We start from the raw sequence: 15018 nt of genomic DNA, 5'->3' as shown, positions 1-15018 counted from the left end.
GGACAATAGGCTGTAATGCCACTAATTGTCATTTTCAACTCTAATCACGCCATTTTTCTAATAAAAAAAAATTAAAAATTAATACTCTAATTACACCATTTTCCATTAATATAATTGGTTTAATCAGATTATGTAATTACATACATATATGGGATTAGTAGTAGATCACCCATAATCATGATCCTAATTGCTGATTAACACGCTTACTTCTAACGCTAATTAATATCCATTTATGTGTACTACGTTGCACAGACACAGAAACGGCTATACATAGAAACGAGAACAGCATGTCCAAAAAATAGAGATGCAGGAACTTAGGGGAAACGTGTAAATATCAAAAGTATATGGGTATATTTATAAATATGTTATCTAAACATATATAAGATTTTATTTATTTATAAATTCTTTTTATATATTTTCATATAAATATATTCAAAATAAATATGATTATAAAATATCAATTGGCAATTGATGAGTATATCATGTAGATAATTAGGGAATTAACAAAAATATTTAGAATTCGATGCTCAAACATGTTTCTAACTTTTCATAAATTGCAGAATGACTCATAAGGTGTACGGCATGTGTCCTCGAGTTTCGAACACGTGTCCGAAGTGCAGATACGTTAAGAAGTTGAATTTTTTGTGCTATTCTTATGAGATTCAAAGTTTTCAACGATTTAATTCAGAAAAAAAAAACATTTCAACGATTTAAGAGTAGACAAATATTCACGCTTTAATTAATTACTAGCCTAACCCTTAATATAGGATCAATAACAACTCAATTTACATTATAATCACCTTGAAAAGGTGAGAATTAGCATCTCCCCTCACTATATAACCTCTTCAATTAAACCCTAATAATATATGATCATTTATTCTGCATATCTAACTTTTTTCTTCATCTCCATTTGAATGAATTAAATAAAATTAAATTCATAAAGTCATAAAATTAAATAAAATTATTATAAATATAAGTTTGTAGAATTAGTGGAAGAAAATAAGGCCAAGTTTTAAATAGAAGGGAGCCATAGGTATTGTTTATAGAGTTGTCTATTTTCATAGTTAGATTGTGGTGGTGATGGTGCATCATAAATTCTATTTGAGCCACCTCTTATACTTTCATAAATTGAACATGACCCCCCTATTTATGATTAACTCTAAATGGGTCACCATTTTAAAGATCATATTAATGACTAAGGCCCCAAATGTCTTATAGATGCTAAACGGATGAAATATCTGTTATATTTTTTCTATATTTTAATTCACATACAGTCACTTGTGAGTTAAGATTAAATTACGAAAAACTTTTTTATGTTTGAGTAATTACAATTACCCATCAACCATGTATTTTTTTTTAAACCCCTCATTCGGTAGGTGAATTTAACACCGTAAGGATGAACGTGTAAGATAATACATAGTTGAAGATGATGATTGTAATTAGGGTTGTGCGTTGGTTGGTTTGATTAAAAAACAGCCATAAAACCAACTCAACTCATCCAACCAACTTTAGTAAATAGTGGAAACCGTTATCGACCCAATTTACATAGATTATATTGGGTGATGGTTGAAAACCAATTTAATGGGTCGGTTGATGGTTTGGTTGATGGGTTATCCATCTAAATATTTTTTTAATTTTTTTTTTAATATTTTATTAGTTGTTACAACTCTATATCTTTTATAAATTAAATATAACTAGTTCAATAATATTCAAATAAAAAAATCAAAATATTACGGGCCATATGTAATGCAATTAAACATAAATGTTCAACAAATAATAATCGTCCAAATATTTAGCATGTATGTCTTAAAATTAAAATAGTTTAAATTAGATAATTATGTTAGATTTATTGCTTTTAGGATTTTGGTCAATATTAGACAATTTAATAAATGTGATATAAAATAGAAAATTGAAATTAAAAATATTAAACATTTTAAATAAAATTAATAAATAATAAATTAATAAACAAAGTTGGTTGGCCGATATTACTCGACTAACCAACTTTTTAGCATATTAGAAATCATTATCGACCCAACTATACATGAGTTGGTTGATATTATCGACCCAACGTAAATGGGTCGGTTGATGGTTGATTATCCATCACAAATTATGGGTCGCGTAATGAGTTGGTTGATGGTTAAAACCGATCCATGCACAGTCCTAATTGTAATTACCCAAATATGAGGGTTGTTTTTGTAATTTAACCTTACTTCAAGGGTTTTTTTTTCTTGCAAACATTTTGCTATCATACTGTAAATCATATTCCTTATTTTCTGAAGATATCACCTCAAAATTATTGAAATAAGAACCACTAAATCTATTTTCAATTTTTAATTTATTATTAATCTTTTACATGTATCTTTGTTTCAAATTCTTTTCACTATTATTCTAGGCTTTCATATACAAAAATTTGGAAAATTAAATAGATATATTTCCTATATCAGGTAAAACGAACAGTATGAGGGTGAATTGCATTTTGCACCCTGGAATAATGATTGGCCCTTTGCACCTTAAATTTTAAAATTAGCAAATTACACCCCTAAATTTGCATATTTTATGGCAAAATGCACCCTACACCTCTGCCTTCTTGTGATATTCTAACAAAATCATCAATATATCGCGATATTTTAGCATTTAAATATATTCTTTCTTTGTGGTGTTTCTAACAGCTGTAGGGTCCATTTTGCCAATTCCCAAATTTAAGGGTCCAAAATGCCAATCCATGACATTTTGGCGGTGCAAAATGCAATTCACCCTTTTTTTCTAATAAAAACTGTTGGTCGACAAATGTAAAGGGCCCCACTGGAAACCATTTACATGGTGCCACGTGCTAACCACGCGAGATTTCACTAGAAAAAAACGACCTTTTCGTCCCACGTGGAATGCCAAGAAGCGTGTTTTGGATTATGAATTGAAATTAAATCTTTTTTTTTTTTTTCATAAAAACATTTTATTAAAATAAAAAAACAAAAAAATCACCAAATTTAGTCATATATCTATGTGATTGATATACTAATGACCAAATGTATCCACATTAATCTGCCGACCAAAATGCCACAATTAAAATTAAAACAACAGAAAATATATAATTCTCCAACCTTATCCATATATATATATATGTATGTATTATATGTATTCAAATTCAAAGAATCAAACAAGAAACACTATTGAATCCAACTATATAATGATGAAAACATGGTTTTCACTTTTCAGCTCCCCTTTAAAAGTGGATTATCTGAACCATGTAATCATATACATAACTCACAGCCATGAAAATGGAAAAAAAATAAAAAAAGAAGCAAGAAAATATACATATATGATATATACACACAACATATAGATAGATAGATACATACACATGCACACACAGAAACCAACACAATAGTGGGTGTTTGATGGTGGGAATTTGACCCAAAAGAACGTGATGAAATGACCCACACTCCCATGTGCAGCTTCATTCGGGCCGGGTTCTCTATCTAGGGTTTGCAGTTGGAGGGACACCTGAAAATTAATGAAAGTGACTATAATGCCCCTCCACTTGTGATCACAAAATGTTTGGGTTTTTATTATTATTATTATTATTACATCATATATTTGATTTTCTTCAATTGTTGCTATCAAATCATGTTTGGAAATATATTTTTCTTTTGTTGATCATGATATTATTATTTTTACTTTTATTAATATTTTTTTAGGGGGTATGTGTGTGGTTGGAGAGTGATGGTTGGAGGGATGAATATTATTTATTTTCGAAATATATATATATATATTATCAACAAATGAATTATTTGTCTCACATGGTATATATTGCTTGTAGGGTACGTCTTTTTTCCTAGTTACTTAAACAGATGATCTTGTGTCAATTAATTCAGGCTCGAATCCTTTTGTCAACATTCGCACATGGTTAACCTAGTGCGGTTTCGTTCTATTTATCTGGAATTTTTATGTTGAGTGTGTGATATATATATATATATATTTGATTTCATGAAATAAAGTATGTTGAAGCTAGAAAATAGCAATTTAATCATATTAATTAAAAATTAAATAACAGAATTGAAATGTTATATCGTGTCTGGTCTGATTGATAACAACAGATGTCAAATCTGAAATCTTAAAGCATTGCATCCATCAAACGTCCATCAGATAATTGTGTGGAAAGAAGAGCGGTTTAATTAAATTAAATAATAATATTAATAAATAAATAAATAAAACATTATTAGCACCAAAGTAAACAAAAACCCAAAGAATAATAATAATAAGCATAATTATATAATAAACATTTATGTAAATTGAGTTGACCTATCCTCAGTTGTGACTGGGAATTTAATATAAACTGCAGGATCTTCTTGTCAGAAATCAAAGAATCCCAATTGCTTCATTTCTTATTCAAATACTACTAAGTACATACCTATGATTTGTATCTATTGAATATATAAACACCTATAGGTAAACCTCCATATATTAATATGGTCGGAACGAGCAAAATTCTATTAATTTATCGAGCTAATATAATACGTTTTTACGTAGTCCGGACCATAATAAATGATTATTTAAACTAGGTTATTGATTTATAGAGGTTCTCTACTGTATTTCTTGTATCTTTTGTAACACACATAATTAAATAAATATCAATAATATCATTTTATGCAATGTGAAAGAAAACATATTGGTCTTCAGCAACAAAATGAAGACAGGATAAAGATTATGCAATCCTACGAGAACACAATTGTATAATCGAACTAGAAGAAGCCAAATACACAATCCCCCAACAAACCGCGATAATAATTAAATTATAGAAAACCGTTTTTTCTCTCTTCAAAATTACGGAATTGCCCGAAAAGTTAATGTACTAACCTAACATCAAATAAAACCTAATTATTTAATTAATGATTGCTTATCTCCCACAAACGAAACGAAGACTACAACGGTGACTATTGTCGAAAGAGATCGAGACCTAAGAAAACATTGCCATGGAGAAGCACAATTTCGACAGGACAACTGTGTCCATTGCGTCTTGTTTTCGAGTCCTACGAAAAAAGAAGCAACGGATTTTTTTTTTTAAATCTTTTTTCCGGCCCATGAACCAATTTTATTTATTTATTTTTATTTCAAAAAAAAAAAAAAAAAAAAAAAGACATGGTAACCCCATGTGGTGTGGAGTTGGGCAGCCACAATTCTGGTAACCCAACATAACATCACATCCAGAAAAAGACATCTTTGCAACCCTATTCAATTTTCTGTATGACTTTGAAATTTTCAGACAAGCATACAATTTCGAAAAGAAATATGTTTTCCCACAACCCATGTAGCACAAACGTGTCAAAACTTGGACATAATATTCGAAACTTCCACACCAAATCCACTCCATTACCAGATATAGGCAACGTTGCTTTCCTAACTTAAAGCCCGCATGAACCAAAACAAACAAATCTATGTCCACATCAAGACTGCGTCGCGTGTCTGTGTGTGTTTGTGCGTGAGTGCTAAAATACGTAAAAATTAAAAACAGAGACTAATTAGGTCTGGATTTAGGTATATAACTACGAAAGCTTAGAATCAGGAGCCTTACACGATTTAATCCGATTTCTGAATATATATGATGGTTTGGTTGATGAGAAGGTAAATAGGTTATTTTATCCACCATGCAACGTTGATATGAAAACAACGACATCTTTATCTTCGAGCATTGTCTCGAGCTGCCCACTTAGTTCCCAATCACAGTCATTCACAAGGACCAAAACTCCCGGTCGCCTAAAAAACACGAAACCGGAGTGTTCGATTCATAATGCAATAAAATGATAAGACCTAATAAAGACCAGCATTATAGGTAATATAAGAGTTGGTAATAATAGGGGTGGAAAAATCAGACGGATCAGATCGGATTTAGCACTATCCAATTCCGATTGAAAAAAAATGGAAATCGGAATATCAGAAATTGGAAAGAAAAAATTTGTTCGAAAATCAGAAATTTTAGAATCAGTATCGCGGAATTCGGAAATTCCAATTTTTAGGTAACCTATATTACAAAATACATAATAATATTGATATCCTAAGGACCTAAAGTGTAATTTTCGAAAAAAAGAAAATCGGAATTTTGGGAAGTTAAAATCGGATCGGAAATCAGAACCTAATATGTATTCCAATTCCATTCCAAAAAAATATCGGAAAAAATCAGAAATCGGAATAAAAAAACATTGTTCCAAAATCAGAAATCTCGGATCGGAATCGGCGGAATTCGAATCAGTTCGCCACAATTGAAAAAGTAACTAGGATTGTCAAAAAAAATACATTGCGATGTTAACATAAGAAGATATGAAATGCAGTAATCTTCGGTGCATAGACATAGATTTAAACTTAAAACAAATTAAACTACTTACACGGTGTCTCCTTTCATGAACATCTCAGGCCTTTCCTTGATCAAATTTGTACGTACCCACGAGAGCAATTGCTTCATGGTTAACTGTCAAAAACCAAACAATATGTGATTCAGCTACTTACGTAAGATAAATTCCCGATTCCTTATTAAAAAATGTAAAGTCAACCCAAAGAGATTTTTCACCTTCGTATCTTCAGCTTCAAGGTCAACAGTCACCTTATGTATCTTTACAGAATCACAGAGAAGTTCCAGTCCACCACTGGTATTCCATAACATGTATATTAGAAACAGAAACAGAAGGCCGATACGGACGCAACGGTGCACAATAGCTAAAGATATTAACGGTGCACAATAGCACAGTGAGCCTACGAAATTTCGGTTGATCACGAGTTTTTTTTTTTTTTTTAAACAATGCACATTAGAGAGTTATGCTTCCATTCGATCATTCCAACGTATTAAAATCATTCGGTTTCGCAATAAAATACCAATCACATTTTTTATACCCTAGAAATTTAGAGCAATGGGCACCAATTAATTCAACCACATGCCTACAAAAAGAGCATACAATCTAGGGCTAAAGCTTGTTCTTCATGAAACTAGGATCCACCAATAACCCTAACAAAATAACATTTTCACACCCAAAAAAAAAACACAATTCATCTGCGAATTTATCGAAATACAGAAAACAGTTTGCAGTAGAATAATAATTCGAATTGAGCAAAAATTAGTACCCGAATTCAAGGGTGAGCTGCATAGCTTATGGAGTTCGAATCAGACGACGGGGGATTGTTTACTCTGAGGACGGAGTGACGTCGTTTTATGGGTAGCGTAATTGTTGCAACGAATTAAATCAGGTTTTGATGTCGGGCCGGACATCCGGAAATTACCCGACCCGACCCGACAATCTACTTTTCCGGGTTGATGCTATTTTGATCGGGGTAAGGTAATATATGTTGGGCCGGGCCGAGCAGTCCGAAAGGTTACATTGAACACGAAATCCGACCCGTTTCATATTGTATTCAACTCAATTATTTTATTTTATTTTATTTTTCTATTTTGTTATTTGTGTTTTTGTTGTCATATTATTAGTTTAATTCAGTTGCTGACTCAAACGATTAATCTTATCCAGAACTACTTAATCAGATGATGTTATTAGGTTATTGCATATATGAGATAATTAAAAAAGATAATAATTTCCATGCAGAAGAATAAAACGACGTCGCATCCCTCCTTCGACACGACGTCGCATCCCTCCTTCGACACGTTTCTTTATGTAAGACGATGGCGTTAAACGTAATTAAAAATTAGGTAAAACGGTTGATTTCGTTACAGATGATTGTACTGTTAATCATACATAACTACAAAACTAGAGAGCAACATAATAGAATCAAAGCAAGGTCTAAAACATTATTCACAACAAGAGAAGAACAGAAAAACTGCTGAATTCGAGCAAAGGCCTCGGAAAACGAAGGCCTAAAAAATAGCTAAACAAGCTTTCGGGGTAAAAGTACACACTCTCTATCTATCTATCATAGAAACAACTTGGTTGCTTCATCTAACCACTATAAACAAATTTCATGAACATATTTGCAGCTCTTATCGACAAAATATATTATCCGTTTTCGATTTTTTCCTAGTAAAAAAAATGACTCGAAATCAAGAACTAAAACCCTCTTTTTTTTTTTTTTTTTTTTAATTAGTCTGAAATGTGATCAGAAGGAGGTAATTGACCAAAAATATCGGGGCACGATTCCCAATTGCCCTGTTCCTTAGCTTCCCAATATCCACCAGTATAACGGTAAGTATCAGATCCTCTCTCTTTGGCAAACCATCGAGGTTTCCAGCCTTGCTCTTGCATTGTCCTAGCCTGAGTTTCCCGTTCAATCAGTTTGTAATAAAATTAAAACCAAGTGCAAATGCCAGGTGGATAAATAAGAATTTGTGTATGTTCAGTTTAGATGCATTTGAAGAATGTGTAGAGCCTTTCAAATCAAAACAGGTATGTCCAATTCTGTAGGAAATGCAATTGACCAAAACAGGGGGGCACCAAGTTTTTCGATTCCTTAAAATCTTGAAAAAAAAAAAAGGATTACCTGGCGTTGACGCTGCTCAAGCCGCAATTTTTCAGCATTTGCAGTCTCATATTCACCATTTTCCAAGCATCTTTGATCAGGTCTAAGCCTTGAATCAGTTGGGGGTAGCTTGTCCTGCAAAACGAGGTAAATCCATTTGAGTTTAACTGATCTGATGACCAGAGTGTAAGAAAATATAGTAAAACAGTCCCCGAGTAACGTTTCTCTCTTATTTCCGGTAAAAATAGCATTTCAAGATCAGTTAGATCGAGACTACATAACTCACACAACAAAGCGATTTCACGATAACATGGTAACGAAAAGAAAAAAATCTCTCGCACATGAACGAACATCTTGAGTGAGTCTGCACTAAAAATTACCTTAAGTCCAGGCATAAGCTCATTCAGTGTGATGGCAAACCGTGTCAAGTTATAACGCGTTGGGAATTTTGGAGGCTTGCTTTTTTTCCAGAGCAAATGAGCTTCCGAAAGAGATTCATGACCTTTTCCTTTGGAGGAGTAATCTCCATGGACGAAATGCATGCTCTCATCCCACTTTCCAAACAAGGTTGCTACTGTCTTTCCACTCTTGTCTTGGACAACCCCTTGCACCTAATACGCATCTAAAAGCATCAGTTTTTCTCGAATTTTCAAGTACTTCAAAGGTAAAAGATTAGTTATGTCCATATTCAACTTTTCATATTGTCTAAATAATGATGTCCATACTCGAATTATGGTCCAATTCTCAGAAGAATGCACATATAAGTTTATTTATAGTCACATCAATGATCTGCTAAAATTCTATTGAAATTTCCAGCTTCATTTAGTTTACGATTGAGTGTCAAAAAAAAAAAAAAAAAAAGAAGAAATCCCCATCAAGATAACTTGAATTTTAGCTCCAATAAAAGCAGAATCATAAAATAGCCATTGCTAGATAAGGGAGGGTACCTGATGAGGATTTCTGTCTAAGATAGACTGCTCCTTGAATTTTAGTTTACAAGAGTATTCCCGGTTTCCTTGTATCCGCATGTTACCATAGTGGTCACAATATAGTTTCCCCAGAATGAGATTGTATATAGATGTTGTCACCTGTCATAACAGAAAATTTTAAGTTTCTCGTTGAAAAATCTAAAGAGAAAAAATATTCCAATTATTTTCGACAATACCTTATTCCACTGAAAGACTTCTCCATCATCAAATTCAACAGTTAGGGTACCAACTGGATCGAGCTGAATGGACCTACCCCAGAATTTGCTTTTTAGATTGCTATCACCGTAAAACTTCCAGCCTGTACCCTCACAATGGCATGCCACAATCATGGGGTGATGACTCACCTAATCGAAAAGAAAAACAGCCTTCATCACTTGATAATTTAAAATAAAATGCGCACTTTGTTAAATAGAAACCATATTTGAAATAAATTGATACCTTCTCTGAGAAAAATCGGAGCCCTTTATCTGGATAATCACCTTCGTAAGTCTCCCCTAGCAATGGATTGAAAGGTTTGCAATTTCTTCCATCTGTTGAAGCATACCCAGATACCGCAAATGCAGCTACATTTAGAAGCCTCATAAGGCTGTCGCCCTGCAATTAATTTAAAAATAAAATAATAAAAATCAGATGATATAAGGTGACAGATGAGAAGCATAATGGGCTATATTACAATCGAATTGACTACAACCAAATCATCATATGTTGATTAGTTTTCAAATTCAAGAATATGGTTAATCACAATGAAGAGGCTTTCTATAATAAAAAGCTAATATATGTCAACAACTAAAAATGAAAAAGTAAGATATGAGAATCATGAGACTAGAAAGAAATTATACAAATCCTGAAAGCAATCGATTATGAGAAACAGTAAACAATATGAACTACTATCTGTATTCTGCTTTAGTTTTCTAACTCATAATTGTTTGGCCCGAGTAACCAACAAAGTCCAATTGTTTATTTCTCATTTTCCCTGTTAATTAATAGTGCACATTCTGAGAATGTAAATACACACTTAATTTTGCTGACATGTAGGTGAAACAAATTTTACTAAAGATATAAAAAATTAAAAAGCAAATGAACAAAGAACAGCTTCAAATAATTATGCCGCCGGTGCAGTTACCAAAACAATTTGAACTAAATAGTTAACATAAAAGATAAAACTACCTTCTTTCCCCATTCATAAGCCCGGTCAATAAGATACGAATATTCAACATCTTCAAAACATTTCTGCAGAGAAGAGATAGGCTCGTTGAAGTAGACCGGTAGGCATATTTTTGTAAGATCCTTCCCAATGTTGTCTTTGATCATTGACCATAAACTCACTCCTTTCTCTTTTTCAATAGGGTCTGGCAATTTTTTCCGACGCTTAACATAAGGAAAGTTTGTTCCAGCAGATTTAGTGGCGGGGTCAATACCATCCTCAGTTTCAGAAGCATGAAGTCCATCGTCGTCAGATGAAAAAGATGAAGTCCTAAAATCAGAACCATTACTTTTAAAAGAGCTAGAAGAAAGAAAATCTCTGGTGTCAAAGAAACTGTTGTCTTCTTCATCTGTATCTTCCTCAGCTGCATCTACCCTTTCATCTTCAGACCCACTGGCGCTTTCTGGTACAAGTATAAAGAAGGGTAATTAGCTGTAGCTGAATATTCAAACCATTAATACACAGGTAAAAGAACCCAAAAATTGTAAACAGTATAATCTTGATCTTCAGAGAGAGTGGGGTCTAAATTATCGACTTAGTCCAAATTGTGCAGCTTAGACATGAGAAAAATCATGATGACGTTTTAATGCAATTATATAAGCTAAAAATAAGTAGAAATGCTGAGAAGCATACCACTATACTTATCTTGTCTTGATCTAGAGGATGCTCCAACTTCTTTGAACTGTCTCTGGCTTTCATCTACAACCGTATTCTCCAAATCCACCTTTTCTGTCTACACAAACCAGTTTTAGCCAAACAAATAAAGGGAACCAAGAGTAGTATAAGAAAAAGAGCTAAGAGCACCCCTTGTATTTATCAGCATGGGCTCCGTATCAATTTTTCACTTCCATTGGAAGGCAAAAGAACAAATACAAGCTCCCATAACAAAACAATCATTTGGGGTTCAACAGTTAGCAGGCATGATAGTGCAGTCTAAAATCATTGAGAGGTAACAATAAAATCGACTTGTTATCAAATTTGTACACCTATATTATATCAGGATAAATGGTTAGGCAGAAAGATGAACCTAGAAAATCTTTTCGGGTGCATAGACCTTGTCCGTGGTGGCATTGGCAGTTTACACCACAAAACAGTTTCTTAACTTACCCTCCCCCCGCTCCCCACACACACACACACACTCCAACCAATTTGTAAATGGAAAAGACTAAGCATAATGTGTGATCAAATTATAAGATTAAAATTTCAATGATGCAAATTTATAACCAAAGTAATAAAAAAGAAATTCATGTATTCATTGAAGTATTTAAATAGGATAGTACTGATAAGTACACTAATATTCAAGAACTAATTTCAGTTCAAGTGATATATACAAATAATATGAAAAGAAAAACACAACTGTTTTTACAGCCAGTCTACAGAGCACAAGAAAGATAACAAATAGCTCTCTAGACCAAGCTACACAGCGACAAAAATCCTAAGAAAATCGAAAGAGCACTTTAACGTGCAGAATTCTTTGAAAAAAATGACAAAGAACTTCGAAATGAACTGATAAGAGATTGTCTACAAATCTTAACTTGTACCTCTAAATTTCGCAGTGTATCCATGAGAACCCAATGCTTCTGCTTCAAGACGGTCAACTGATTCTGCAGCGAAGCAAATTCATTCTTCATGATCTGCTCACTCTCCAGAATGGCAGCCTCGTTGAGACCTTCTTCCGATAACCTCTGCCTCAGCTTTTCTGTTGACACAGATAGGTTATCCACGGGCGCCATTAACTCACTGTTGGACATTCTCGGGAACATGTCCTTCACAGTTTTCAATGCTTCGAGCCATGTCACTCTGTCCTCTCTACTCTCAGCCCTTAGATGGAGCTTCTTTGTCCCCGTAAAAATGCAGAATCTCCTATCATCTGATCCACTCTCTCGAATAGATGAAACCTGCAGAGAATTAGTCGACTGTAAAAGGCCAAACAGATGCATATTTCCATTTCATTACAAACACACACACCTAGACGTATAAATCATGCAAAGTGAAGCAAAAAAAAATAAGCAAACCCCCGACAATCAAGAACGCTACGAGCAACATTTTTCACAGGCACAAAAAAGTCAACCATCTCATTCCAAGAGCACAGGATAACAAACTAATCAAGCCATTTGGTTCATTTACATAAAATCTAAGAAAAATCAAATTAATCCACTGAACCAAACACAAATGGAAGTAAGTGCAGAACCTTCAAATGGACTTCACCGACGGGCTTTCGGCTTTTGGGAGAAGAACTGGTGCTCCCATTCCTACGGTGAATGCTATGATGATTGCTATTCTGCCGAGAAATCCGTCTCATAGAATCTTCCCCAATCACTCTAGACCTTTTCTCCGTTTCCTGATCAACAACAATCCTATCCGGGCCGTGGATCTTATAGTAGCTCAAAACTCCGTCCTGTAACAGAAACCACCTAGGTCTCCATCCTCTCCCATAATTCACCCACTTGTGCAAAATCCCAGAAATCCCATCCCCAACAATATCGTTAATCTTCAATTCGCGGCTGTGGTGGTGATTCTGATTGCGATCGGTGCTAACGTTATTCTGAGAACCGCCCGAACATTGATCCTGCCCATTTTCACGCGCCGACGAAGCTCCGGAGACCGCGGCGGAATTGTGAATTTTGGCGGGCGGATTGCAGGAAGGTGGCGGTGGAGCCGGCGGCATGTCGGAACTGTTGATCGTCACCGACGAGCCGCAGCAGAATGAATGCATTGCGTGATTAGCATCACTTTTCGAACGCCGATTCTGAATCCGCTTCCCCGTGATTCGTTTGAGAAAACCTTCAAATTGATTTTTGAAAAAAAAAAAAAAATTGTAACTTCTAAGAGATAGTTAACTAAAAATTGGGAGTGCCGATATAGATATAGATATATAGATATATATATGAATTCGGTGTGTATACATTTGACTGGAGAGAGAGAAGTTGATTTGAGGGGAGAGAAGTTAGCGGCGACACGGCAAAAAATGGGTGAAAGGAGAGTTTTCCGGTGAAATTTTTTGGGTGCAGAAAGTTTTGAGGATTTATTTATTTATTTATTGGTGTATTTTTAGGAAATTTATTATTAATTATTAGAAAATTATTGGGAGTTGTTAAGTGTGTAGTTATTGGTTCATAACAGTTTTTATGATTGATATTCCTCATACGTAACCAACCCATTTATTTATTTAATTACAAATAAATAATAATATAAAAATTAGAAATATTGTTGTCACGTTTCATTTAAGGAAATATCATTTCCAGAGTGTCATTTATCTCTGTCTTTTATAGTTGTGAAAAAGCCAACCTCATTTTCCATCTTTAATTATTAAGTTCTTTAAAAATCTCAATATTTGGTAGTATAATTAAATTTTAACAAATTCATATTTAATTTTTTTTTTCCCGATTAAATAAATAATAGTGTTAAAAAGAAGTTAAAAGATGGAATTGTTTGGTGGGAATATGAAATTTAGACAAAGCTGTAAAGAGACAAGAATAATTGCAGTCTATGGTTCTACAAAGTACTAACTATTAATATTATATTAGTTATTTATCAAACAAAAAAATATTAATATTAAATTAGTAATGCCGTGTGGAATAATTACATGAACCATCTATAGGTTAGGAATATAGGATAGTCTCATACTTAATTCATATCCTAATCTTTTTTATTAAAGTAATTGAATAGAAATAGCTAATCTCTCATCTAACTGCATTGGCTACTACATTACGATATGGTTTATGCTAAACTCGGTGAAGCATATACCACGTAGATTTTTTATTATTTATCTGCGCACCAATATGAGTGTGTGCTTGCTTAAAAATAATAATAATTGTACCGATTGGCTAGATGGATATCACGTTGTTTTCAGTACGAGGCAACTAGTGCTAGTTTACTAGTCTACGATTGCGACCCACTAGTGAAACCAGAATTTTAAATCCTAGTGACCAAATGCATTAAAAAAGTTAGGGGGCTTTAATGTTTTTATGCATAATTTTTTTTTTATATTTATATAAAATAATAAAGATTTGAAAAATGTTGGGGGCCATGGCCCCGCAGTATGCTAGCTCCGCCACAGCTTTTACCTGATGTTACTTTTCTTGTACAATGTTGTTCTTTTTTCATGAAAAAAGCTCCCACATGTTGCGCACGTCTACAATATTATAATTATTATTTTATGAAAACAAAACAATTTCCACTCATCAAATTTCACGATAGTACTTATGTTTTGGGTGGTAAGAATTATGATGGTATTGTACTAATAATTGTTAGCAAGAAACAAATATTTTCTAAAAATTGGTCCACCAAAACGTGGAAGCCATGTGATTGTTGAAGAGGAAGATTGACTAAAAACGCAATCATCTTCAGAACATGCAAACAACGACTACTGTATGT

General features: G+C 33.5%; 2 protein-coding genes across 3 annotated transcripts; both read right to left on the bottom strand.

The window, feature by feature from the left end:
- Positions 1-5338: 5338 nt before the first annotated feature.
- On the bottom strand, positions 5339-7267 carry LOC105974501 (ubiquitin-related modifier 1 homolog 2). Its single transcript, XM_012999615.2, has 4 exons — positions 7108-7267; positions 6560-6635; positions 6378-6460; positions 5339-5751 (listed from the first exon to the last, which is right to left on the bottom strand). The coding sequence occupies exons 1-4, from the start codon at positions 7128-7130 to the stop codon at positions 5634-5636; spliced, it is 300 nt and encodes a 99-aa protein (XP_012855069.2). The 5' UTR covers positions 7131-7267; the 3' UTR covers positions 5339-5633.
- A 396-nt stretch (positions 7268-7663) lies between these two features.
- LOC105974384 (oxysterol-binding protein-related protein 1C) lies at positions 7664-13692 on the bottom strand. Of its 2 annotated transcripts, XM_088815873.1 has the most exons (11): positions 13548-13692; positions 12833-13425; positions 12183-12539; positions 11275-11374; positions 10605-11044; positions 9876-10031; positions 9614-9781; positions 9396-9536; positions 8829-9059; positions 8470-8583; positions 7664-8243 (listed from the first exon to the last, which is right to left on the bottom strand). In XM_088815873.1, exons 2-11 carry the CDS (start codon positions 13355-13357, stop codon positions 8073-8075), a joined length of 2403 nt encoding a protein of 800 aa, XP_088671999.1. In that variant the 5' UTR covers positions 13358-13425; positions 13548-13692; the 3' UTR covers positions 7664-8072. The 2 variants fall into 2 exon arrangements, with proteins under 2 accessions (XP_088671999.1, XP_012854930.2); XM_012999476.2 differs by lacking the exon at positions 13548-13692 and having other exon boundaries at positions 12833-13495.
- Positions 13693-15018: the final 1326 nt, after the last annotated feature.

This window comes from Erythranthe guttata, chromosome 3 (assembly GCF_056151865.1).
Source record: "Erythranthe guttata isolate IM_541 chromosome 3, IM_541, whole genome shotgun sequence".
Classification (NCBI taxonomy): domain Eukaryota; kingdom Viridiplantae; phylum Streptophyta; class Magnoliopsida; order Lamiales; family Phrymaceae; genus Erythranthe; species Erythranthe guttata.
This window is presented reverse-complemented; position numbering and strand designations above follow the sequence as displayed.